General features: G+C 55.7%; 7 protein-coding genes across 7 annotated transcripts; 3 read left to right on the top strand and 4 right to left on the bottom strand.

Annotated features, from left to right (window-relative positions):
* Nucleotides 1–461: 461 nt before the first annotated feature.
* On the bottom strand, nucleotides 462–2067 carry NGA_0096400 (nad-dependent epimerase dehydratase). Its single transcript, XM_005855383.1, has 3 exons — nucleotides 1952–2067; nucleotides 1764–1865; nucleotides 462–1619 (listed from the first exon to the last, which is right to left on the bottom strand). The coding sequence occupies exons 1-3, from the start codon at nucleotides 2012–2014 to the stop codon at nucleotides 720–722; spliced, it is 1065 nt and encodes a 354-aa protein (XP_005855445.1). The 5' UTR covers nucleotides 2015–2067; the 3' UTR covers nucleotides 462–719.
* Nucleotides 2068–2685: 618 nt separating this feature from the next.
* NGA_0097300 (uncharacterized protein) lies at nucleotides 2686–4499 on the top strand (the record flags this gene model as incomplete). Its single annotated transcript, XM_005855391.1, has 3 exons — nucleotides 2686–3345; nucleotides 3657–4196; nucleotides 4443–4499. Coding segments are annotated over 3 exons (1257 nt in total), but the record flags the coding sequence as incomplete, so codon positions are not given.
* Nucleotides 4500–6144: 1645 nt separating this feature from the next.
* NGA_0097200 (dna mismatch repair protein) lies at nucleotides 6145–10260 on the top strand (the record flags this gene model as incomplete). The annotated part of the gene is made up of 5 exons (XM_005855390.1): nucleotides 6145–6364; nucleotides 6539–6645; nucleotides 6843–9240; nucleotides 9410–9671; nucleotides 10059–10260. The coding sequence occupies 5 exons, from the start codon at nucleotides 6145–6147 to the stop codon at nucleotides 10258–10260; spliced, it is 3189 nt and encodes a 1062-aa protein (XP_005855452.1).
* Nucleotides 10261–10470: 210 nt separating this feature from the next.
* PSBO (photosystem II oxygen-evolving enhancer protein 1) lies at nucleotides 10471–12717 on the bottom strand. The gene is made up of 5 exons (XM_005855384.1): nucleotides 12607–12717; nucleotides 12204–12337; nucleotides 11600–12013; nucleotides 11209–11334; nucleotides 10471–10961 (listed from the first exon to the last, which is right to left on the bottom strand). The coding sequence occupies exons 1-5, from the start codon at nucleotides 12674–12676 to the stop codon at nucleotides 10776–10778; spliced, it is 930 nt and encodes a 309-aa protein (XP_005855446.1). The 5' UTR covers nucleotides 12677–12717; the 3' UTR covers nucleotides 10471–10775.
* A 1210-nt stretch (nucleotides 12718–13927) lies between these two features.
* NGA_0096610 (mitogen-activated protein kinase) lies at nucleotides 13928–17386 on the bottom strand. The gene is made up of 8 exons (XM_005855385.1): nucleotides 17168–17386; nucleotides 16941–17004; nucleotides 16724–16819; nucleotides 16491–16565; nucleotides 16314–16415; nucleotides 15921–16052; nucleotides 15639–15726; nucleotides 13928–15420 (listed from the first exon to the last, which is right to left on the bottom strand). Exons 1-8 carry the CDS (start codon nucleotides 17233–17235, stop codon nucleotides 14378–14380), a joined length of 1668 nt encoding a protein of 555 aa, XP_005855447.1. The 5' UTR covers nucleotides 17236–17386; the 3' UTR covers nucleotides 13928–14377.
* A 2699-nt stretch (nucleotides 17387–20085) lies between these two features.
* GUAD (guanine deaminase) lies at nucleotides 20086–21591 on the top strand (the record flags this gene model as incomplete). The annotated part of the gene is made up of 2 exons (XM_005855392.1): nucleotides 20086–21171; nucleotides 21292–21591. Coding segments are annotated over 2 exons (1386 nt in total), but the record flags the coding sequence as incomplete, so codon positions are not given.
* Nucleotides 21592–21719: 128 nt separating this feature from the next.
* On the bottom strand, nucleotides 21720–23008 carry NADC (nicotinate-nucleotide pyrophosphorylase (carboxylating); the record flags this gene model as incomplete). The annotated part of the gene is made up of 2 exons (XM_005855394.1): nucleotides 22763–23008; nucleotides 21720–22097 (listed from the first exon to the last, which is right to left on the bottom strand). Exon 2 carries the CDS (start codon nucleotides 22095–22097, stop codon nucleotides 21720–21722), a length of 378 nt encoding a protein of 125 aa, XP_005855456.1. The 5' UTR covers nucleotides 22763–23008.
* Between the last annotated feature and the right edge of the window lie 1262 nt (nucleotides 23009–24270).

The raw sequence follows: 24270 nt of genomic DNA, 5'->3' as shown, positions 1-24270 counted from the left end.
GACTTGGTGGTCTTGAAGAAGGAAGAAATTGAAAAATTTTGTCCCTCTGGGCATTATCCAACACCGGTCTTGTGGAAGGAAGGAAAAGAGGTTACGATAGGTGCTGTAGTACGTCGCATGGTAGAAGTCTTGAGGGAGACACGAAATACGAAAGACAGAGATAAAGTAAGAAAGAGAGAGAGGGAGCAAGAGTGAAGGAGGACAACAGTAAACGAGGAGCTCTCTTAGATGGGGCCTTCGTCATGTGGAAATAGGAAATGCAAGTCAAGGTAAATACTGGGAACATATCGCGAGTGAAGGCGGAGAACAGGCAAGAAAAGAGCGGCCTTTGTCAGATGCAAGGCGGCAATGACAGGTCAAAGAGAGATCTGCAGGATTGTGGTGGAAAACAAAAGTACTGTTTCGTGGGTCGGAAAAAGGGGCAAACAGCCGTTATCGAACGGATGAGCAAGGCATCTACCTTGTTTTCCCGACGAGTCTTCTTTAATATACCACTGCAGTCCCTTAACCGTTTCGCGCGCTTTTACGCTAGTCTCATACGGGAGATCTCGTCGAGTCCGCTCCTCGACTCGGCGGTTTCCCGCAGATATGCAAATACTCTACCACGACTATAAGATGAAGCCCCTTTTCCCCGAAACAGCGCGAACCACCGCACAAGCGCGTGCTTCCCTCGCACTTTTTCTAGGACTTTCACCATCCTTCTGTCCCTCCTTTCTTCATTATTTCTTTCCTGCCAGGACCACCTCATCACATTCGAAATCTGGTTCATGTGTCCTTAAGGCATAATCTTGGTCGAAAGAGTCTTGCCACCCCTCCGTATTCCCGTAGGCCGGCGTCCAATCCAGATCTCGCATGGCTTTTTCCACGCTCGTAAAAAAATGTTGAGGCCGCATCGGGAATGCCTTTTTCTTGCCGAAATCATACTCCTTGGGGTCATAATGAACGATTTCCACGCTCTCCGGATCTTTCCCAGCGGCCTTGGCGGCCAGTCGCACGGCACCGTCGAAGGTAATGGCTTGCGGGTGCTGGACATTGTAGACCTGCCCTTTGGCCTGCTCCCGCCCGATCACTTGCGCCATCGCCGTGGCCAGATCTTTGACATGGCCCAAGCCCGTCAAGTGCTGCCCATGCCCTGGAACGGCCACCGCTCTCCCGGCCACGACACGATGAAAGAAGTATTCCTCGAGAGGGTTGTAGTTTTGAGGACCGTAAATGTAGGTGGGCCGAATAGACGTGAAAGGAAGGCCTTTTTCCGCCAAATACGTTTCGGTTTCGAATTTCCCTTTGTGTCGGGACTTGGGGTCGACGGGGTCGGTCTCCTTGTGAGGCATCAAGTCGCTTTTCAAGTAGACGCCTGCCGAAGACATGTAGACGAAATGGTCCACTCTGCCATTATACGCGTCGGCCAATGGCTGCGTGTCCGTTTTCTCTCTCCCGTTCATGTCGTATATGACGTCAAATTCATGCGCCTTGGCGAGTGCAGCGAGGTCATCGGGATTGGTGCGATCCCCCTTCACAAACGTGGCTTGACCGATCCGCTCTGCATATGACTCGGCGCTCTCTCCTGGAACCGGGCGGTTCGCTGTCTTACCCCTGTTGAAAAGCGTGATGTCGTAGCCCTGCGTAGACCGTGATCATGATGAAGACGCTTAGAATGGTAGACATGGGGATGAAAAATTTTCACAACAGAGAGGGCATATCAGACTACAGAGACGAGTAAGCTGGCATATGGCGTGGAGGAACTTAATGCAAAGGGCTCGTACCCGGTCATGGAGTTCTTTGAAGAGGTATAAGCCACTGAAACGTGTCCCTCCAATGATAAGGACCTTCTTTCCAGCACCAGGAGCTTTCATCGTCATTGGGATCTGGGGGGGGGGAGGTAGAGCAAGGGATCAAACGGCCACATCGGGACTAACGCAAGAGGCATGAAAATTACAAATAGCTCACGTACCTGGAAACCCAACGCTCCAGCCATCAATGCTAACAGGGCCAGTGCGTGGATGTGCGCGCGCATCGTAGCAGCACTTTCTTGTAACCGGGTTTCGACGTGGTCAAACTACCTGGTATGCATTTGCGGAACAAAGACAGGGTTGTGTATTACGTCCCTCACAACTCCACAGAATCGCATCAAAATTTATAAAAATGACGACAAGCTCTTATTCAGCACCTGTTAAAACCCCACACAAGCATGCAGGTCACATGTGAGCGACACTATCACGCAACTCTGTTGCCATTATGCAGGGATCAGCCTCGGATCGGTGGGCCGAGGTCCCTTTTCCATCATATCGCCGAAAGCTTTCCATTCCCATTGCAGCCCCCCACTTGCCCTGCCTTTTTCCATGTCTTTAAGAACGTGAGGGGCCACGGGACAAAAATCATAGGACACGCACAGCCGTAGAGAGCTCCTTTGCCCTCTAACATGTCGTTTTCAATATACCTCGGGTCGTCATGTGTTATTTCTATGTACATTTATCTCCTTCCCCCGTCCCGACCTCATTCTTATCAAGACACTTGTCATGACATACATCGTTTAGGCTCGAGCGCATGGGCGGATGGGACATGAATGGCAGGAAATGTGAAGGAGAAAGATGGAGGGATGACAATGTTGACGACATCTTGCTGAATTCTTCTTGGAGCACACCCGTTCCTCTAGGTGCTGCGCCTTGGGGTATCGCACACACAGGCATGCACCAGGCCTTCGACCCCGGGAAGGCCGAGGTCTTTTCCGCTTCAAAAGCCCAAATTTGTGATATTGATGACCGCAGTAGCAACTTGCACAGTCATAAAGGTGCGGCCTTCCACTGGGACGATGACCACGACTCCCTCTCTCGTCGCCTGAGCCTTCTTCTCCTCGAGTTCGACCGCGTATGTGACCTTCCCAGTGGTACCTGTGACGTTCCTTTTGGAACGACCCCTGCTTTAGAAGCACGTGACACGCTGGTGTCGGCTTCTCCAGGTTGTTCGGACGCTGTCGCGATGCCTCCTGCTGACCCGCGCAGGTCGCCTACCGTCATGTCCGAGGCCCTTGCTGCCGAGTTGGTGGGCGTCATGTCTCAATGCTGTGCCCGCCTGCAAGACGATGAGGGCAACGGGGAGGACGGGGAAGGCAGGAAGGACGACGTTTTGCGGGCATGCGTCTGGATTCCTTGCCTCCCCCCCCCGCGCAACTCGCGTGACGTCCCCCCCCAAGGAGGCTTTCCTTTACGGCAAGAGCATCGCGAGGAGAGGCCAAGCGAGCAATTTTTCACGATGATCTGCCGGCTCATGGGTCGGAGGGATGCTCCTGTCGGGTTGGTGCGCCAGTTTTGTCGCCACGCGGTCTTACCCCGCTTGCTTCGTCTTCAGGTGAGCCCGGCGCGTCCCTCGGACAGTCAGCTTGCCTGCACAGACGTTCGTATCATTGCTTTTGTTGTCTTCCTTGTGTCTTTTGGCCTCCCTTTTCCCAAAGAGTGCTCCTGAGGGGTCGATTTGTTCCTTCCTTGCCCCCCTCCTCGGCCGCCCGGTCCCAGATCATTCTTCATCGACCGCCGCGCCTCGCTCTCTTTTCACCTGACTTTCTTGGTGATATCCCAACTCGCTCCTCTCTCCCTCTCACCCATTCCTTTCTTTCATTCACCTTCCCTCTCCCCCTGCCTCCCTTTCTCTGGCCTGCCCAGGGAGCCGCCTCGCGTTCGCTCATCGATGCCCTCGCACGCCTAGCCTCCCTCCGTCCCTCCCTTGTCCTCACCCACGTCCTCGTCCCCCTCCTCTGCCAGCCGGCGGGGTCCCTGGGCTCCGTGCAATGCGAGGCGGTCGCTCGGGTGATCAAGCAGGGATGTTTTGGAATGGGGGAGGAAGGAAGTGGGGGCTTTGGTGGGAGGAGAGGCGTGTACCTGGAGAAGTTGCTCCGAGGGTTGTGTGGTTGGGACTTGTCGCTGAATCTCGGCGATGAACGTGGGAACGGTGCGCAGGAGAGAAAAAGTCCAGAGGTCGTGGAGGGGGAGGAGAGCCGTGGTCTGGAAGGGAATGAGAAGGAAGGGAGGAGTGAGAAGAGAAGAGGGGGCGGCGGGTTGGAGCATGGGAGGGCGATGCTTTACCCTGTGTGTGAGTGGACAGATGTAACACTGCCGGTGCTGACGGCGGTTCTGGGCCAGCGCCCCACTTTGTCAGATGAGACCGTACTGGTTGTACTGGAGCGACTACGGGCTGCATTGGAGGTGGGTGTTGCGGACCAGGGGGGGCGGCAGGGTCACAGGTGTGCTCAGCGGGAACACAGAGACTTCGATGGTCTTCAGAAGGCAGGAGCATAGCTGCATAGGGGAAGAGAGATACTGTATTGATTAGATTTTATGCCTTTCCACACATGTATATGTGGTGATTGGGAGGATTTCGGTCCATGCAAATGCTCATGCATCCTTGCAACCTTTTCCCACATGCTTTTTATTTTTTACTCTTGACATCAGGGCGGCGGTGATCTGATGCATTCTTTCAAGCTCGCTGCATTAATAAATGCGCTTCAAAGTAAGTACGGCCCTCAAATGCAACTTTTTCCCACCGTGATGCGTCACATTATCTCAATATGTGAGGAGGGGGAGGGAAGGGACGGTGCAAAAGGGGGCTGCAGCAACAGTTGGAGCAAGAATCACAAAAATGGCGGTGGGGCAACATTGATACGCAACACCCTACGTAAAGTTATCCTGTCAATATCCGAATAAAAACTCAAAACTTGAAAATGTGAATTGGAAAAATGTGCAGTTGGAGTAGGATAAATCAATTTTTCCGTGATGTTCACAACAAAGAGTAGCCTTGTTTACCTTTAATTTTTCGTAGGATAACGTGGTCAATTTTCAGTATCGGTCACAAGATAAAATGAGGCAACAAATGGAAATGAAATGACGCCCATTGTACCGGGAAATACGCGTGACGTAATTTTTTCCAGGGTGGTCAACTTTCTCAGCCCGTCGATAACCTCCCCACCCAGTGCTTGGACGCAGTGGACCCTCGCACTGGCGTTCACTTCCACTTGCTACGACATTGTCTTCCGTTCTTGAGCACTTCCTTCCCGTGTAGTGTTTGATACCTATGAATTTCCTGTTTATCATGGCTTAGGCCTTGTTATTTTCGCTCACAACCATTCTTTCAGCTCTGCCTGGTTGCGTTTTCCTCGCTTTGCCTGGTTGAGGTCACACATGAAGTTTGAACATCGTTCAGCAGTATTCCGGAATTTTTCTTCACATAAATGACACTGCATATCATGTGTCAACACATGACACAGCTACAGGTGGCAGGAGGGAGCCGGGGGATCGAAAGTCTGGAGAGATGTGCTGATGGTACTAAATGGAGGTCTCGTCTCGACCCGTCGCCCGTCATTTGCTCTTTTGCTTCTTCCTTTCCGCTCTCCTTCTCCACATACAACTGCCCACTGCGACCACCACGACAAATATCATGCTTTCATGTGCCGTGCGTAAGCATGTCCCGCATATTTCTGGATTTCGCACTCGGTTATGCTTTGCGCCGTGGCGACTCCGAGAGACCGCAACTTCCACCTCCCACCGTCGTCCGTCCTCCTCCCTGGACCGAGTAGCGCCATCCCACGTTCTAAGAGTATCAAGCAGGAGCAGCAGTAGTAGTAATAGTAATGAGCAGGCTAGGAAAGGGCCGGGGAGATCGAAAGCCACATCGAAATCTCCGCCTCGAGGCGCGAAACGTGGTGGGAAAAGTAGCCGCTCCTTGTCCAGTGCATCTTCCTCCATGGCGTCCCCGGAAAACGAGAGGGCCGTGGCCGACATCATCGGGAAAAGGACGGAGGCCGGGAAGAAGGCGGGCGGCCTGGAGGGGTCGCTGGTCCGGGAGAGGGATATGTTGATCTCAGAGGACGCGGGTAGAATGGCGCCCCGGGAGGAGGAAAAGGCCGAGAACGATGACGCAAGCGACGGCGGGAAGAGCCAGCATGGCAGCAATCAATCACTACCTCTCCTTCTTTTACCATCTTCTCCCCCCTCGCCTTTCACCAGTCCCTCCCCTCCTCCCTCCTCCCCTTTCGATCTGCCCGACGACCACCTCGCTGGTCACCTTCAACGCCTCTACGCCGGCAGCCAACCGCCTTCCCCTTCCTCCTCTCTGGGCCCTGATACCTTGCATCCCTACTGGTTGAAGCGCTTGTCGATGCTTCAACGTCCGGCGGCGCGGGCGCTGGTGTCGCAGATCCTCCCCACGAACCCTTTGGGCTTCGATGCCGGCCCCACTCTGTCCCAGCGGCGCGGCACTCTCTACGACTTTGTGCTCACGCAAAAAAAAGCCCACCCTGAAAAAGTGATCTTGACCCGGGTGGGTGAATTCTACGAGACCTACGGCGTGGATGCTATCATGCTGGTCGAATACGCAGGTCCGTCCCACAGGCCCCCCCCTCTCGGTCCTATTCTTGCTATACGACACCCGTTGCCATGTTTTGCATGTCACTGGCCGTGGCGTTGTACCACCCGTTATTCTTCGTCTTTATCTCTTTGTCTCTTCCGGACCCTCACGCTCCACCTTCCCCCCCTCCGGGTCCTCCCTCCAGGGCTCAACCCCATGGGGAACAAGGCCAAGGCGGGCTGCCCCGTCAAGAACGTGCAGGCGACCCTCGATGGCCTCACGTCCGCGGGCCTCACTGTCGCTGTGATAGAGGTACGCATGCCTCTTTTCCCCCCTCTTTTCCCTCTTCCTCCAACTTTTGCTTCTTTTTGTCTGCTGTCGTGCCTGCCTCCTGCTTGACTCCTGTCCCATGCCCGTGGGACCGCACCACGGAGCGCTCGGGCCAATGTCTTCTTTCCAACCCAACCGATCGTAATCCCCCCAACATCTCTTGTGCACGCGGCTTGTAGGAAATAAGCGATTTGGATTCCGCTTCCCCCCGAACCAGCAAGCTCAAAAGTCGCCTGCTCTCCCAAATCGTCTCCCCGGGCGCTTCAACTTACCTGTATGACTGCTGTCTACGACCCGACGACGTCGAATACCCCGAGAACCGGCCTTTTCTGGGTTTATTGAACCTGCCCAGCAACGGTTACACCCTGGTGGAAGTGCACGTGGACGCACAGACGGCGCGTATCACTGAGGGCCTGACGGAGGAAGGGGTCAAAATGATGCTGCTGGCGGGGGGAATGGCGGAACCCCTCTACACCCAGGCCGTGAACAGGGGCCTTCTGCGCGTCCTGCTTCCCGGGGGCGGGGAAGTGGAACGGCGAGAGCTCTTCGGACATGTTGATTCTCGCTCCTTCTACCAGGCCCTCGTTCAGGCCCTCGGTCGGGACCTGGAAATCGAGGCACTGGCGGATCAGGTCCACGTCCGCGTGGCCCCGCCCTTGCATTCCCGCCCTCGGCCGATCCCCCTCGCCACGGCCTTGCAGATCGGCTTGGTGGCCAATCCGGCCGTCCCGGACCTGGTTCCCCACCTCCTCCCCGCCCACGCCCTGCCCCTCCTCCGTGTCCACTCCTCCCGTTTCCTCCGCCGCTGGCTTCTCACACCACCTCCCTACCACCTGGCCGACGCCATGCAAGCCCTCTGCCGGCACCTCGCCCGGCCCCCTCCCTCTAGCCCGGCCTCCCCCACGTCTTCTACCCCTTCTTCCACACCCGTCGTAGGCGCGGCTCCACCCCTCTGCAAACCCGTCGGCGTCGGGAAGATGGTCGCGATGTTGAGCATGGGCCAGGGAAACGTCCCCCTCTTCCGCGATTTGGCCGGGTGTTTGCAGGGTCTATTGGTGGTGTTGGGGGAAGGCGGGAAGGAGGAAGGGGGCACTTCCGTCTTTCGGGAGGTACTGCCAAGTTTGCGGGCCATTGTGGCGTATGAGAGTGGGATGGAAGTTGCGGAAGAGGAGTTGCGCGTGCGGGGAAAGGCAGCCCTGGCGGCGATTGAAGATGTGGTCATTCCGGCCACGGTGGAGGATTTGCCCTCCCTCCCGTCCTCCTTCGCGTCCTCTACCTCGACCTTGTCTTCGTCGCCTTTGCCTATGACTGCGTTGCAAGGAGCGACTGACGGACACGACGTCGACGCAAATCGTGGGGAGACGCTCGAGCCATCCATTAAATCAACGGTCGCGACCGTGCCCGCTGTTTTTTTCGAGCGGAACGAAGAAACCTTCCGCAATACCGTCCGGCCCACCCACCCCTTGGTTCTCGAGCCATTTGCTCGGGTGAAAGAATCAGCTGCTGCCTTGTGTCGGGCGGTCGCCCAAGACTTCGACCCGGGCGCCGACGTGACAGTGGACCCTCTGAACAATGCCGTGATGATGAAAAAAATACCCGCTCCCTCCTTCCGCTCTCCCCTTTCTCCTCGCGGCCCCTCGCCCACCGCCACCTCAACCGAGACCAGCACTGGCTATATCCACCCCACGGACCGGCACCGAAAACCGTTATCGAGCCGTTACACAACCGTTCGAGTCGAAACCGCCCTGAACGACTACCTGCAGGCCTGCGGACAGGCGACAGTGGCGGTGCGACGAGCCCTCCAGTCCCTTTCCTCCACCCTTCGGTCCGATCTGCCCACTTTGATCACAGCCACCCATATGGCTGTAGTCCTTCAAGCCGCGGCCGCCCACGTGGCAGCCGCGAAGCAAAAGGGATGGACGCTGCCCACATTGCTCTCCTTTTCGGACAGCGACTGCGATGGGAAAGAAGGCGACCGAGGGCTTTCTCCCTCCACCCCTGCCGTCACCCCGGCCTCTCATCCCTTGGGCCCGCCCTCCCGCCCGTCCTGGCGCATGAGGCTTCCCAACCTCACGCCCTACTGGCTGAGTCGAAACAGTGGGGGTGTGAGCAGTAGCGTCGACTTGGATGGCCTATTCCTGTTGACAGCGCCGAACATGAGCGGAAAGAGCACCCTGATGCGTTCTATCGCCGTGGCTGCTCTCTTGGGGAATGCCGGCCTTTTCGTTCCCTGTATGACCGGCAAGGAAGGGTTCGAGGACGTGAGGGAGGGCGGGGGGCAGGGCGGGTTGTGTGGAAAACGAAGGAAGTTTCAAGAAGGCGGGCCGGGTGCGGGAAGGAAGAGCGTTGTGATTCCACGCTTCGACCATCTCTTCTTGCGCACGGCCAGCTACGACGTTCCTTCGGAAGGAAAGTCGGCGTTTGCCTTGGAAATGGATGACGTGCGCGTTTTGTTGCGGGACAGCACGTCTCGGTCGCTGGTCTTCCTGGACGAGTTGGGGAAAGGTACCTCGGCGAGGGAGGGAGCCGCCTTGTCCGGAGCCTTGATCGAAGCGTTGGACGCTGTGCCAGTGACAGGTAGGCTGTGAATGGGTGCAATTGGATAAGAGGATTAAATCTTGGATAATGTGGTGGTATGACTCCGGAGTTTCAACGCGGCGGGAGGGCGCTCGACGGTGACTGGCTTCCCTGATCTATTCTCACTCTTTTTCCTGGCCAATTAATGTTTGTTTCCACCTGGCATCAGGGATATTTGCTACCCATTTGCACGAAATCTTCGACCTGCCGTTGCAGACCAGTGATCGCGTCCGCTGGAAGAGGATGGGGTTCGAGGAAGACGTGGTGGAGGGCGGGGAGGAGGGGCCGCAGGAGAGGCGCGTGAGGTGGACGTACCAGCTGGAAGATGGTCGGTGCTTGGACTCCATGGCCTGGTACACCGCTCGAAAATTTGGGATTCCGGAGACGATCCTGGCCAGAGCCCAGGTCCTGGGGAAGGAATTCGACGCATCGTGTCGGGGGCGAGGAGACAGCAAGGAAGACGGGAAGGGGGGGGGCTGGCGGGACTCGAGGGGGGGGCTTGGAGAAGGGATTGGGCGTGGGGAAGACAAGATGAGAGAGGCAGGATGCGAGCTTGATAGGACTTGGGTCGAGGAGTCGATGACATTGGAGGGCGCAGCCGAAGTCTTGGCCTCCATTTTTCGCGGGTACCACAGCTCCTCCTCCAACTCCCTCCCTCCCTCTCTCCCGCCCTCCCTCCCGCCCTTTCTACGCGTCCCTCCCGGCAACGAGCCGTCTCCGTCATTGGAAGGCAGCGCTTGTCTCTACGTCCTCCTCTACCCTCCCCCTTCCTCCGCCCTCCTCACTCCCCCCTCCTTCTACGTGGGTGAGACGGAAAGCGCCCGCCAACGGCTCGCCCAACACCGGGCCACGCACAAAAAGAAGTCTCGAATACCGGAGTCCGACTTGGAGGCGTTGTTCGTTCCTGTGGCTTCCAAGACAGAGGCTCGGAACCTGGAGGCCCTCGTCATCAATGCCTTGGCCAGGCGGGGGTTCCCCCTGTCGTCGGAGGCAGATGGACGGAGGGCGGTGGGGAAGTGAGGAGGGCAGAGCGGGGATCAGGGAAAGGCCCTAAATTTAGAGAGATGTGTGTACAAAAAAAAGCGAGAGAAACGGAAAGTAGGTGTATGCGTAGGGGAGTGCGGGGACGTGGGGTTAGCGGGCGTCCGGAGGGCATTCACAGCAAGAAGCACAAGTGCGAGTAAAATGCGGTGACAGAGCACCAGGCGCGGCCCAGACTGCATGCGGTCATCCTTGTGCTTCTTTCCCGAGCGTTCACTTCCTGTTCTTCGTCATTCTTTCCAGTATCCATCTCCCGCGATCTAGGTTATATCGTAGCATCATCACCGGTCCTATGCCTCCCCCGCTCCCTCTTCGTGATCACCCTCCCACACACAAGAGGCGACGGCTCACCTCTCGCCACACAGAGAATGCAAAACATATGTCACGAAATACACCATCTTCCCCTTTCCGATATCCAGAAGAGGGAGGAGGATCCGGCTCGCCCCCCCCTCCTCGTCCCTTATTTCCGCTCCTTTTCCCAAGGCGTTGACGACTTACTGGGCCACACGTCCGTAAAAGATCCCCTTCATCAGAAGCTTCTTGGGCGCCTTGGAGCCCATGTCCGTGTCGGAAAACTGGGTGGATACGAAAACCCCGCCCACCTCGCCTTCCTCCACGTTCACCTTGTTCACCTCCAGCTCGATGTTCCCACTCGTCACGTCGAAGATCTTGTTGTTCTCCTGCCATGCGGCCGTACAGGAGGAAAACAGGGAGGGAAGGAGGGAGGGGAAAAGGAAAGGTGTGAAGGAACTGGAAAGAGGACGGTAGGATGCACGCTCCTTATACTTGATTCGAGACCGAGTACGCACTCTCCCGGCGGGAATACCCCAATAGTTCTCACAGATAGAACCTCCCACCCCCAGAGTGGGGGCACCACGCCCTACTCGACAAACAGCTTGTCTTTTCACTGCCTAGGCCAGGACGCACCTTGAAGAGCTCCTCGTCACCCTCGACCGAGTTCTGCAGACCAGGGAGGGCGACGGCCATGTCGTAGCCCGTCACCGCGCCTCGTCCCTTGGGGTCCAAGAAGAGACCAGAGCGGTAGGAGGGGACCTACACGAATGAATGGGTTTCGGGAGGGAAGAAGAAAGGGTGAGTGACGGGCGCAACACCCGGCGATGGCGACATGGGACGTAGGAAGGGGAGCAGAGGAAGTGGAGCGGGGGGGCAAAAGAGGGGAGGACATGACCAGGGGCTTGGACGATGCTGTGCCTCCTACCCATTCCTCCCAAACACCCACCAACACCACAACGTTATGCATAAAACAACTTGAGACATTTCCTGGACAGCTCTCCTAGCATCGAAAAGATTCCCTCACCTTGAAAGAGCCGCCAAATTGGAAGCCGGGCTTGAGGGCGTTCCCTGGCTGCGCAGCCGTGGCCACCAGCTCCTTGACCGTGAAAAGGAAAGGCACACGCTCGCCTCCCGGAAGTTGGACAGTGGTGGCAGCATAGTCGATGCCGTCCTTCTCCTCAAACTTGATCTTCCCGCCCTCCCCGACGGAGATATCCCCCGACACACCGTCGAGAGAGTAAGTCTGGCGGGTCATCAGCTTCGTGTTCACAAAGCTCTTGGTCGTCTCCCCCCGCTTGTTGGTCACCTCCTCCTCGACTTGCCAGGTCTTGGGCTCCAGGCACAAGTCGCTGAGCTGGTACGTCTTCCCACCTTGCAGGGCAATGCTGCCTTCCCCCACCACCTCGGGGCATCGATTCGCGAGCCCGGTGCCCTTCACCTGTGTAGACATGAAAAGTGAGGATTCAATATAATTAAAGGGACGCAGGATGGAGCTCAAAACTTGTCTAGAAAGAAGGAGCGAGAGAGAGAAAAAAGGGAGATCGTCTTGTCGTTTCACCTCTAGGAAAATACCCAAGAAAGGGAGCATGCATTCGTCAACGCCCCTCCCAAAACGAAGGACTGCGTACCTGGAGGTAGGAGAGGGAGGAAAGATCCTCCTTCGTCAAGGCGTTGGAAATGGAGGGGGCCAGGAAGGCTGATCCGCCCACAAGGACGGGGAGGGCCTTGGAGACGCCGTTCTTGAGCTGATCCAGGAAAGAGGCTGTGTCGTAAAGATGGACAAGAATGGACGAAAACGGTCACCATCAGAGAGGATGTGCTGCCTTTATTGTGCTTGAAGATAAACCTCTCTTCTTCACGGTCGACATAAGAGGCGTTTTGAAGGGGAGATCTCGGGAGGCTACCAGATCTTTTCGGCATAAGCGCCCCCGTACCCACGATTTAAAGACGATGACAAGCACAAAATCGCCACGACGTACGTCCTAACTCTAAACGGGGCGAATTCCTTCTTGGGAGGTAACGATCACTTACGCTGTACGTTCATCTGAGGGACGAATGCCTGAGCGCACCCGACGGAAGCAAGAAGGACAGCGGTCTTCATGGTTTTAGTGAGAAGATGACTAGGAATGGAAAGGCGACTGTAACAATGGTAAAAATGTTGTATGAAAATTGTCATGTGAGAATTGACACATATTTGCGACGTAAACAGAGATGTGTCTTGAATGCAGAAGCTCTCAGAAGGGTGGAGAGTGCATGATACCAGCCCTCTTCAAGACAATCCACAACTTCACAAAATGCCACAGTCTGTTAAGTAAGTACAAGCCACAAAATTTCTTATTCATCTGAGTGTACGAAGACAGGGTGTATAACACCAAGGCCTGCAGTAAAGGTAAACACCCGCGCTCGCTTCCCTTCCACAAGGCAACAGGAGGGGAAGGATTGCTCCTAATCCTCCACTCATCATGACCACCCACGCAAACCCATCAACCCAACCAACATCAACTATTTGACGATATACCAACATGTGGGTCTGGTCATGGAGACCAAGGTGCATGCACCGGCCAATGAGAGGGAAAACCCAGGGTGCCTTCCTCCTTCAAAGGAAAGATTTAGTGGGTCAAGGAGGATCGCTGGCCAGGTTGCTGTAACAGGACTCTCCTTCAAGCGCAGACAACCGTAATAGCACGCAAATCGGAGAACCTTGAACAGGCACACATTCGACGACGAAAAAGGGCGAAGGAGGCTACAGGACGTTTTCGGAGCTAGAAACTGCGGGTCACCTTATAGTTAAGGGTAGATTTTCAGATCAAGGGGCAATGGATGGACACGGTCGTACCTAGCGAGGCTTTGCTCTTCTTGAAGTTCAAAGATACGCTCCACTCCGCAAGCGCACCCTGTCTAAGCCTGTGTGTTGGGCTCAAAAGATCGATTCAGTGTCTTTTGCGAAAGCAATGCCTTTGATAGGATCATAAATTCTTTGCTTATCCGAAGAAGCTGTCGGGCATTTGCATTTCTGCCATGAAATGCGCTCTTAAACTCAAACAGGGCATAGAGCACAGCAGCATAAAAAATTACGCTGACGAAAATGTTTCGTCGCGCGTCGTAGTCCAGAGCCAGGGCTCAAATGACAACATAAAAAATGACGCAATATAGTCCTCCGTACAGAGCTAAGAAAAAATAAGAGAGACGTGGAGTAAGCCCCCATATCATTCGTATGTTTTTGCTGTTCATGGCTATTCCCATGCAGCAGGAGGGCTTTCCGTGTTAATCAAGCGTATGGCCATAAGACATGGTTTTGAGCCTACAAACTTGACGACAAGGAAGATTTCCGCGAGTTTGCAGTTTATAAAGACAAATATCATGCTCCCCACCGAGCATTTAGTCCCCAATGTCGTTTTTCTTTCTTCACACTTCGGCGTTACTAGACCCTGTGAAGTTCAAGGAGAGAGTGAGTGCGTTGCACTCTTATGGCAAGGTTCAACCGCCATCTTTGATTTATATATAGGCAGCACAGTGTATGCACGGTGGCACCTTTTTCCCGTTCTTCCCCAGCCCTGATTTGCGCTTTGTCTGCTCCCCCTTCCCTTGAGGCCTCCCTGCCGCGCCTTTGCGAGACGGTGCCTGACATGTATCATCTTCCATCCTCCGCCTGAAGTTCCTGCGAGCAAAGTGTCCTGAGGTCTGGTCAGGTCTGGTCGCACTATTTCCATTCCTTCCTGTCTGTCACAGCCGGCAAATGCCCTATTCTGACCATTGACCCGTTATACCCTGATCAGGGTGTGCAGATCTCGGCGCTATCTCTTTACCGCTCAATGTGCTTTAATTTTCCTGTTTGGCTCTCGATCGGACCCTCCTTTCCCTCTCCTGCCCCCGTGGCCGACGATGCCCATCCTCGGCTTCCTTCCTTCATTCCTTCCCCTCCCTCACGCCCTCCTTCGGGCCCTACGGCTCCTCCTGTTTCGGTGACACCTCCCTCGTTAGAGCGCGTTTTCTCTTCTTGCCCATGCGCCTGCACTTTAGCCTCTTGCTGCTGCTGCTGGTGTTGCCGTTGTGAAGTGCACGCCAAGAGCGCGGCAGCCGTGGAGGGAGGAGGGGGCAAGACGGGGTTGGACGAGCGACCCCTACCTCTTCCCCCCGACTCCGACATGCCCAGCGACGAGGAGGAGGAGGAAGAAGCCGAGTGGTTATGGTGGGAAGAAGTCGCCTCCTCCTCCTTCAGACTTTCCGCTCCCTCCCCTCCTGCTTCCTCCCCGCCCTCCTCCTCTTCCAGGCCTCGGAAGAAGAGCATTTCTGCGTACATCAAACGCTGCAGGACAGGCTTCGGTATCACAGACTTTCTTCGCATCCCTCCCCCCTCGTCTCCGCCCGCCCCTCTCAACGGTCGTTCCCATTCAAAATCAAAGGCTTTCTGGCACGCGGGTTCGTCCATTTGAGAGTGCAATTCGTGGAGGTAGGGGTGTGCGAGGGCCTCCTCGACCGTAATGCGATGCTCGGGGTGGAAAGTGAGCATCCGGGAGAGCAGGGCAACCGCTTGGGGATTGGTGCCACGGGGAAAGAAGGAAAGCAGCGGCCGCGGTCGCTGTTGCTCGGCTCGGGCCAGAATGGCTTTCTTGGCGGCGGGATGGGTCACGAAGGTCAACTGTTCCGGAGGGGGAAGGCCGAGTTTGGCGACGATCGTCTCCAGTTGGTGCAAAGGGTTGGACCCCTGGAAGAAAGGCTTCCGGCCCAGCATTTCTGCGAAAATGCAACCCAAAGACCAGATGTCCACCGTTTTCCCATAGTAGCAGGAGTCGCACAAAAGCTCAGGGGCCCGGTACCAGCGAGTGACCACGTACTCGGTCAGCTCTGGAAGTGAGAAGGAAGGGAGGGGGGGAGGGCCCGGGGGAGGAAGGGATAGGATGGACAGGCAAGGTCATGGTCGTGCTGGTTGTTTCGGGAAGATCCTTTCCCTGATCTGATCCGAGCTGGTCCTGGGACCCTCTCCCTCCCCTTTCACCCGGCCGCGACCCCCCCATCGCGGGCTTTCCCCCTTCAGCTGTCGCGCCTTCTAACCCCTGTCTCACCTTCCTCGTACTCGCCCTCCACCCCCCGGGCCAAGCCAAAGTCGCAGATCGTCAGGTCGCAGTTGGCGTTGACCAATAAATTGGACGGCTAGAAACGCAGGAGGAATTGGAGGGAGGGAGGGACGGAGGAAGAATGACACGCCCGGAATGCGTCGTGTTGGTTGAGAGGATGCTTGCACAAAATTCTTGCCCAAAAATAAAGAAGGAAACGCGGGACACGAAATGGTAGGGAAGGAGGGGAAGAAAAAGGAGGGAGGACGTGCAGGAGGGGCCAGGGCCCACCTTCAAATCCCGGTGGAGGACGTTGGCTGAATGCAGGTATTTCAGCCCGCGCAGGACTTGGTAGAGGAAATACTGAAAATGCTGATCGCTCAATGGTTGGTTGGAGCCAATAATGCGGTCCAAGTCAGATTCCTAGAGAGAAGCCAGAGGGGAGGGAGGGAACGAGGGAGGGACGTGGGGAGGGAGCGTTGGCCGAAGCGAATGGTGGTGGTCTGATGAATGTCTAAAAGGGAAGCAAAAAGGACTGAGCCCCAAGGAAGAAAATCCGCGATGGCTTGACGCTCGGTCGGGAATAAAACACGACGGGAAGAAAAGTGTCAGGAACAGAGACGCGATGAAAGAGATTGAAATAGAAGGGGGGATGGGAGGCAGGAGAAAGAAAAGTAAACCCACCATGAGGTTGGTGACAATGTAGACGTCGCGGAAGTCTTCCGTGTTTGGAGGAACGGTCATGATATCGTAGATCTGGACGATGTTCTCGTGCCCTATGAAATGCTAAAGGTGCCAGGGCGCGGGCGGGAACAAAAGGGACTGGTTCAGTGAAAAGGAGGAACTCAAATTCCGACTCACTTCGAGGGCAGTCGCTGGCCTTTGCTTCCGTGAGAATGTGCAGGCGAACATGATAGGGGAAGAGGGTGGGACACCCTGGGAAGAGAGTTCGACAAGCACTGGCCACAAACGAAACCATTTCCCCCCCTAGTCCGGCGTCAGAGATGGTCATCACCAACACAAAACGGCCAGCTTTCCCCCTTGTCCGGTGTCATATATATACAACAACGTCCCGATGCGGACTATTCACCTACCCGGAGGAGCTTGATTTCCCGCAAGACCCGCTTGGCGTCGACCAGGTCGTTGAACGTGTCCCCTACCTTCTTGATGGCCACGCGTCGACCGGTTAACTGATAATAGAGGAGCATTTTTGAGAGCCAAGGGTCAGATTTTCATTTACATTGACATCTTTGGCATCGATCTTGAGAAGCGGGGCCTAAGTCAGTGCTTAGATCTTAGGCACATACTTACCGAGTCATCGGCGGCGCAGACAAATCCGTAAGAACCATCTCCAATAGGTTTAAGATTAGTGTACCTATGGCAAGGAGATTGCAGTCGATGAGCAAGATGTGACTCATTCCTTCTCATCATAAAGTTAGGGAACCTATGTATTTTATTCGATGATCTTTTGTTCCGGTACTGCCGTGTTTAAATCCATTGGCCCCTGCCCTATCCTCTCTGTTTCCCCCTTATCTCACCGGACATCTAGGAAAAATGACTCCCTGGCCACTTGGACGGTATGGTATTCTACTTGTCGCGTTGCCATGACAAGAGGAATCTTTTGCGCTCGAGACCTTGCGCAAGTACAGGCAATGATCTTGACGCACAGGTATTCTCTTCTCGTTCTCTCTTTGCTCCCGTTTTCTCTTCAGAAAGCCTCAAAAAATGAATGAAAGGCACGGGACGGTGCGACCTGTACGAATGGAAAACGATCAGAGGACGTGGCAAAATGACTGTCAGAAGCCAGAGCTTTCATGAATATTGGACGTGCCAAGGCCAAATCGTGTCACCAAGGTTCCCTTCCTCCACCACATCACCCATTTCTATCTCCTAATGAGGCTATGTGAATGGCGAGGGTGGTGCAACGGAGAACTGTGCGCACTGTATGTGCCCCTGTCTACGGCCTGTCATGGGAATGGGCCGATGGGCTCTGGAGGGCTTAACGGTCGGACTTAACGGCTCACAGGCCAGTCTGCCATACCCCCTTCCGACGGTCAGAGCTTTATAAAACATTGACACAGCGCCAAAACCGTGATCATGCAAGATTAAGTGATCAGATGAAGCCTATGAAGAGGTTGGTAGCGAGAAGACTCTTTGTTGCAAGCGGGACAGATAAATATGGTCAGAGGAAGGGAGGGTTCGTCTGTCAGGCAGGTTTAGTTATGGCGACGCGTTTTCCCGTCATTAACCTCCGTTCATGACCTTCGCGGAGTTCGACATTTTCCTGAGCTCCAAGGATGTTCCATGAGCAATAATGGCGGCGCGCACGATGGACAACGTGAGCCATAGATCCTAATATATCCCTATCTTGTACGGTTAAAGCCGAAGCACCACATTGCCTGGATAGACCTTTTTCCCCATCCCTTGTTGACTGCTTCTATAGAAATAACTCTTTCGACATCGCGTGAATACAGGCACTTGCACGATTCGGATGGCTGCAAATGTGCCATTCTCGATTGTGGCCGTTGAGGAAGAAGTGGACTTGGTCATGGCTGAATTCGTGACCGCAGCACGTCAAGAGTGTTTGATTGCCGCCACGCGCAGAGGAGACGTCAGCACCGTTGCCGAACTTCTCGAACAAGACAATTCCCTGCTTTATCACACGATACATCGGAAAACTAGCCTCCTGGTGGTCGCGGTGAAGCACGGACATCATGCTCTGTGTGAATTTCTGATACGAAAGGGGGTGGAGGTGAACAAAATTTGCAACGCAGGCCTCACAGCGGTCCATCATGCGGCCATGCTCCCGGATTCTCAAGCTATCCCTCTCATTCACCTGCTTGTGAAACACGGCGCTCACTTGAATCCTCCGCCTCACACACGCCGTTATGGTTGGCAGTCGCCTCTACACCTAGCTGTGGAGAAAAAGCGGCTCGGCGCGGTGAGGGAACTGGTGGCGATGGGGAGTAGTATTTTCGGACGTAACGGACAACAGCAGACTCCTCTCGCACTATGCGGTCAATTTTCAGCGGTTGCCAAAGCAATGGACGAGGGTTTCCGACTACAAAGGCTTCGGTCTTTGATACGGAGATTGTTCCTCTTGAGTGGAACCTTACCTCTGATGCGCCCACCAGGGGAAACGAAAGACAGGAACCTCGCATCTGTGTCTCATGGGAAACGAGGAAGACAAAGAGAGGGAGAGAGTGTGTTGGACGGTGGTGTGAGAGGAGAAGCGTTGAAAGATGAGAGGAGGAAAGATGGCGCGGACGAAAGGGGACCCACCGTAGGGGAAAAGACGGTGATCCTCGTAAACGGAAAGCAAAAAGGCAAGCCGGACAGGGGGAAAAGCTGGGGAAAAATGAATGCCATCGAACGACGATATCGCATGGGGAAGGGATCTCCTCTCTTGACATTCAACTGCCGCGAGATTGGGAAAGAAGAGCTGGGAAGAGGCGTGGAAGGAGAAGATGATGGAGGGGGGGAAGGAGGAGGGGATGGAGGGGGGGAAGCAGCGGGAGGTGTCGAAAGAGGACAAGGTCTGCAAAGGGAGGACAAAGAGAACGAGAAGAGAGCTGGTTGCGGGAGGGGCGGGAAAGCCAAGAAATGCGAGGGAAAGGGAGCGCAAGGAGGAGGGAGAAAGCAGAAGTCTACCCGCAGTAGAAAGAAGCTGGAAGAGAGGCGCACTGCCCGTTTGATGAAGACTGTCTTTGAAGAGCTACCTTTTGACTTGCGCTCTACTATAGTAAAATTTGTGTGATGAGGAGCGAGGGACGGGACGAGGAGTTGAAAGAGGGCGAGGAGGCGGGGGTGGTGGAGGAGGAAGAAAAGGAGGAGGAATGGCAGGCGACGCCATGTATGTGTTGGCATGGCTCTCGACCTTCCTTCCGACTGCCTGTGTCGGACGCGAGCAAGGCTGACCCCCTTTCCCCATGTCCTCCCTCCACTCTCCTCATTCCTCCCTCCCCGCCCAGGTACCAGGGCGAACAAGCGCGGCGAGGGGCGAGGCGTTATTGATTCCCGACGAGCCACGTCCATCATAGGAGGGACGGAAAGTGCCACTGGTGCAGCAATACTTGACCTTCTGCTTAGAAAGAAGCACTTTTTGTGCAAGGAGAGGGTCCTATCGACAGAGCGGGCGAAGGACCGGGGCCCCTGCTTCCTCATCCGCAGACAATTTCCCTGTTGAAAGTATCGCAGCAGATTTCACCAGTAGCGGGGCAACATATCTAAAAGAAAGGCAAGCCTGAGACCAGCAGCAGGCATGGAAACACGTCAATCGACGGCGAGCTCGTCGTCTTCAGTGCCCGCGGCGGCAGCGGCGGCGGGGGCACACGTGCTTTACAGGGGGATTATGGTGCAGCCAATCCGAGACACGATAAAAAAGCGGGGCAGTGTTAAGGTTCTGGAGCGAGCGGCGCTGGGAGTGGATGGGGTGGGACGGATTTGCTATTTCAAGGCGGATGAAGAAGAGAAGGACGAAGAGGAGGGAAACGAGGAGGACGCGACACCCAAACGGGTAGAAGCACAAGGGGAAGAGGCCAGATCCGCGGCCCTTGCATCATCCCATCTAGTCTCCTGCCAGCCTCCCCCTCCTTCCCTTCGCATTGTCACCCTCCCTCCCTCCCACTTCCTCCTCCCCGGCCTTGTCGACACCCACCTCCACGCCCCTCAATTTGGCTACACGGGCACCGCCACCCATTTGCCGTTGCTGGAATGGCTGAACCGGTACACTTTTCCCTCCGAGGCTCGGCTCGCCAGCGATTTGTCCTACGCCCAGTCCCTCTACCGCTCCCTCCTTGACACGGTGGTAGGGCAGGGTACCACCACGGCCCTCTACTTCGCCAGCAAGGACCTGGCTCCCACCAAGCTACTGGTCGACCTGATCCACGCCAAGGGGCAGCGCGGTTTCGTAGGGAAGGTGAACATGGACAGGCATGCGCCCGAGGACTACTGTGAGGCGTCCGCCTCCGCCTCCTTGGCAGCGACGGAGGCGTTCCTCGACTACGTGCTGGACGTGGTGGCTTCCCCGTTGGTCCGCCCGGTCTTGACCCCACGCTTCCTCCCCACCTGCTCCGACGCCTTACTCCAAGGGCTGGGTGCCCTGGCGCGCAAATATGCAGGAAGGGAAGGAGGGCGGGAAGGAGGGCGGGGTGGGTCGACACCCGGTTTACACATCCAGTCCCACATCAGCGAGAGCGCGGACCAGGTGGCTTTCAACCATCGTCTGGCCGAGCACCACCAAGGAGAGTCTCGGGACCTTCCTGTCTTCGAACGGTGCGGGCTCCTCACCCCGCTGACCGTCTTGGCTCATGGTATCCACCTCTCCCCCTCCGAGCTCGCCATCCTGGCGCGTAGGGGGGCCGGCCTCGCCCATTGCCCCCTCTCGAATTTCTTCTTCGGACACGGAGTACTCCCCGTGCGGAAGGTTCTAGAAGCCGGGGTCAAGGTCGGTTTGGGCACTGACGTGGCAGGAGGGTACTCGAGCTCCATGCTGTCGGCGATCCGGTCCTGCGTGTTGGCCTCGCGGGCCCTGGAGGACGGGGTGGAGGAATGGCGGCATGGGGAGGAGGAAGGGGAGAGGGAGGGAAAGAAGGAGGGAGGGAAGCAGGGAGGAGAGCAATGGTGCAAAGAAGGGAGGGAGGGAATGAGGATCGATTGGAAGGAAGCCCTGTGGCTTGCGACGATGGGGGGGGCGGAATGTCTGGGCTTGGAGGAGGAGGTGGGTTCATGGGCGGTGGGGAAAGCCTTCGACGCAGTCCGGGTAGATGTGAAGAAGGGAGGGGCAGTGGTGGTGCTGGAGGGTGGGGGAGACAGTGCAGAGGACCTGGTGGAAAAATGGGTGAATAACGGGGACGACAGGCATGTCCTTGAGGTGTATGTGGTAGGGAGGGAGATCAAGCACGGGGGGTGGGAGGGAGGGGGCGGCGGGGCGGGGAAGGGGCGATCAAAGACACAGAAATAATGGCAAGTCAATGCATATCTGCTTAGGGAGTGGCATCGCACATTTCTCTCGTCTCCGGAATTCGCAGCTTGCGTCGCATTTAAGCCGGATCTCTTCCTGTACCCCTCGCTCCTCCCCTCCTCCCTCCCTCATCGCGTACCCAGCGGCACAATTTTCAAGGAGAAATCCAAAGCCGGATAGCCCTGGGTCAAGCTCCCGCGACTGATCACATCCACATGAGGGGAAAAATATTCCTCCAGGGTCTCGGTGGTGATCCCTCCCGAGGCTTCTATCACTACGTGCGGGTACTGGCTTTTCACGAGCGCAGCCGTTTCTTTCAGTTGAGGAGGGGCAAAATTGTCAAGCATGATCACGTCCGCCCCTGCGGCCCCCGCTTCCTGCGCTTGCGACAAGGTCTGGCACTCGACCTCTATTTTGATGGAAAAGGAACCCACCCCTCGCGCCGCTTTCACGGCCTTGGTGATGCTCCCCGTGCTCCACACGTGATTGTCCTTGAGCATGACCATCTGCGACAAATCCTGCCGGTGTGTGGCCGCCCCTCCGATCAACAGGGCGTATTTTTCCACCATTCGAAAGCCGGGAGTGGTCTTGCGGGTGCCCGCAATGGTCCCATGCCACCCTGCGCGACGCCCAATGTCCACCGAGGCCCGGGAGATGGTGGCGATCCCACTTGCCCTAGTCAAAATATTCAAGGCCGTGCGTTCTCCAAGCAAAATATGGCGTGCTTTGCCTTTGACTGTTGCCACGTGGACCTTTATAGACTGCTCTCTGTCAGTCTCGTCTTGCTTTCCCTGGTTGGGATATGTGGTTGCTTTACTGGGTACAGGAGGAGACAACACCGCTCCATCTTCCATTCCTTCCATCCACTCCACCGTGCAATCCAACGCTTTAAAGACCGCGTCAAAAAAAACTTTTCCACAAAGGATCCCTTTGGATTTTCCGTAGAGGAGCGCGGTCGTAGGCGTTTCTGTGGGATGATAGCAATGAAAGCACGCAGGAGCGGAGTAAGAGGTGGAGTGCAGAGATAAAAATACCTCACCGAAAAACGCCCATGAAAATTTACGATCACTTATGTAAAGGAAAAAGTAGAATTTTAGTAGCATGTCATATAAAGCATACAAAGCAGCAACGGGAAAGAGACAATGCCGTTGCCAAAATCGAGCGTACTCACCACCCACAACAAAGCCACCGATATCCATGCTAGGTACGTCTTCTTCCAACCAGCCAAGGACAGCGCGCGTCACTTGCCAGGGCGGGAGTGCTTGTGCTATATTGCCCTGCATCGTTTTTAATTCGCTCGTTGCCGAGTCCTTTTTGGGGAGGGGGTGTCGGTGTGCTTGCTCAGCCCTGTGCCAAGGGGTGGGGAGGTTTTTCCTCAACACGTACGTGGTCTTTACAACCTTGGGACCCTGTTGTTGTGGTCAACTGCGACATGTTAATGACGGGAAAAGCAGAGATGCGTAGCTTCCTCTCTCAAAATATTACATGCTTACCATGTAAGCAGTCTTCACGAACGGAGTGGTGTCACAGCCTTTGCTCAGACATGGAATCGCCATATCGCTTACTCCTTACTGAAGGTGTGCTCATTTCCCTCCTGTACAGTTCCTGGCATAACTTCTCTTGTATCACAAAACAGGAAAAACAAAGCTCTGTTGAGCGGTCATAGAAATACGACTGCCTGGACTTGGAGATGTCTAGCTTAGATGGACCTGAGGACCAGGACAAAAAGCGGCGCAGACTCGTTTTGCACCTCGCGAAGTCCGATCCCCTTCCCGCCGCGGCCAGATCTCTGCTTGCACCGCAGCACTCCTTGAATACCAGCGACCATGGCAAGTGTATGGATGAAAACAGTGAGAGCATTGTAATGACGGGGGGAATCGCGGAGAAACCCGTGCACGACCTGACTCTAGAGAGTGACGAGGACGACGAGGAGCAAGTGGAGGTTATCGAGTCCCCGCATCCCCGAGGTTCTGGAATCGAAAATGGCCGCGAGACTGCTGCCAGCAATCCATGTGCCGCGGAAACACAGGCAGAACTCAAGAAAAGCTGGAAGAACGGGGCCGAACACGCGAACTACTCCAGCAGTAGCGGTGGGAAGGTGGGCTCGTCGGCAAGTCTCCCTCTACTTCCCTTCTACCTGGGCCAGGTCCGTGGTCTCTCCCCTGAATACAACGCGCAGTGCCTGGGGTTGGAGGATATTTTCTCCGGTGCTTTTCATCGCGCCATTGTCTGCAACTACATGTACGAATGGTCCTTCTTCCTGGAGACCCTGCCCCGCCTCCTCTCCATCCCTTGGCTGTGCATCTACGGAGATGAAAACCCGAGCACGCCCCAGATTTCCGAAGCCTTTCCCAACATCGCCACCTTCAAACCTAGGTTCCGCAACACACCCTTCGCCTGGGGAACGCACCATTCCAAAATGGCCCTGCTATTGTACGAGGGGGGCATCCGCGTGATGATCTGCACGAGCAATTTCATCGAGGTGGACTGGCACAACAAGACGCAGGGGATCTGGGTGCAAGACTTTCCGAAATTGCGCGAGGAAGACAAAGCGGACGATTCCTTGTTCGGTCGGGACCTGAGGGAGTACCTGCAGGCTTTGAATGGTTTCGAGAACGAGTGCGGGTCGCGAGGTGGGGAAGGAGGAAGGGAAGGAGGGAGGGAAGGAGGGAGGGAAGG

This window comes from Nannochloropsis gaditana (genome assembly GCF_000240725.1).
Source record: "Nannochloropsis gaditana CCMP526 unplaced genomic scaffold scaffold208, whole genome shotgun sequence".
NCBI classification, from domain to species: Eukaryota; class Eustigmatophyceae; order Eustigmatales; family Monodopsidaceae; genus Microchloropsis; species Microchloropsis gaditana.
The sequence above is the reverse complement of the archived record's forward strand: the minus strand, read 5'-3'. Positions and strand labels throughout refer to the sequence as shown.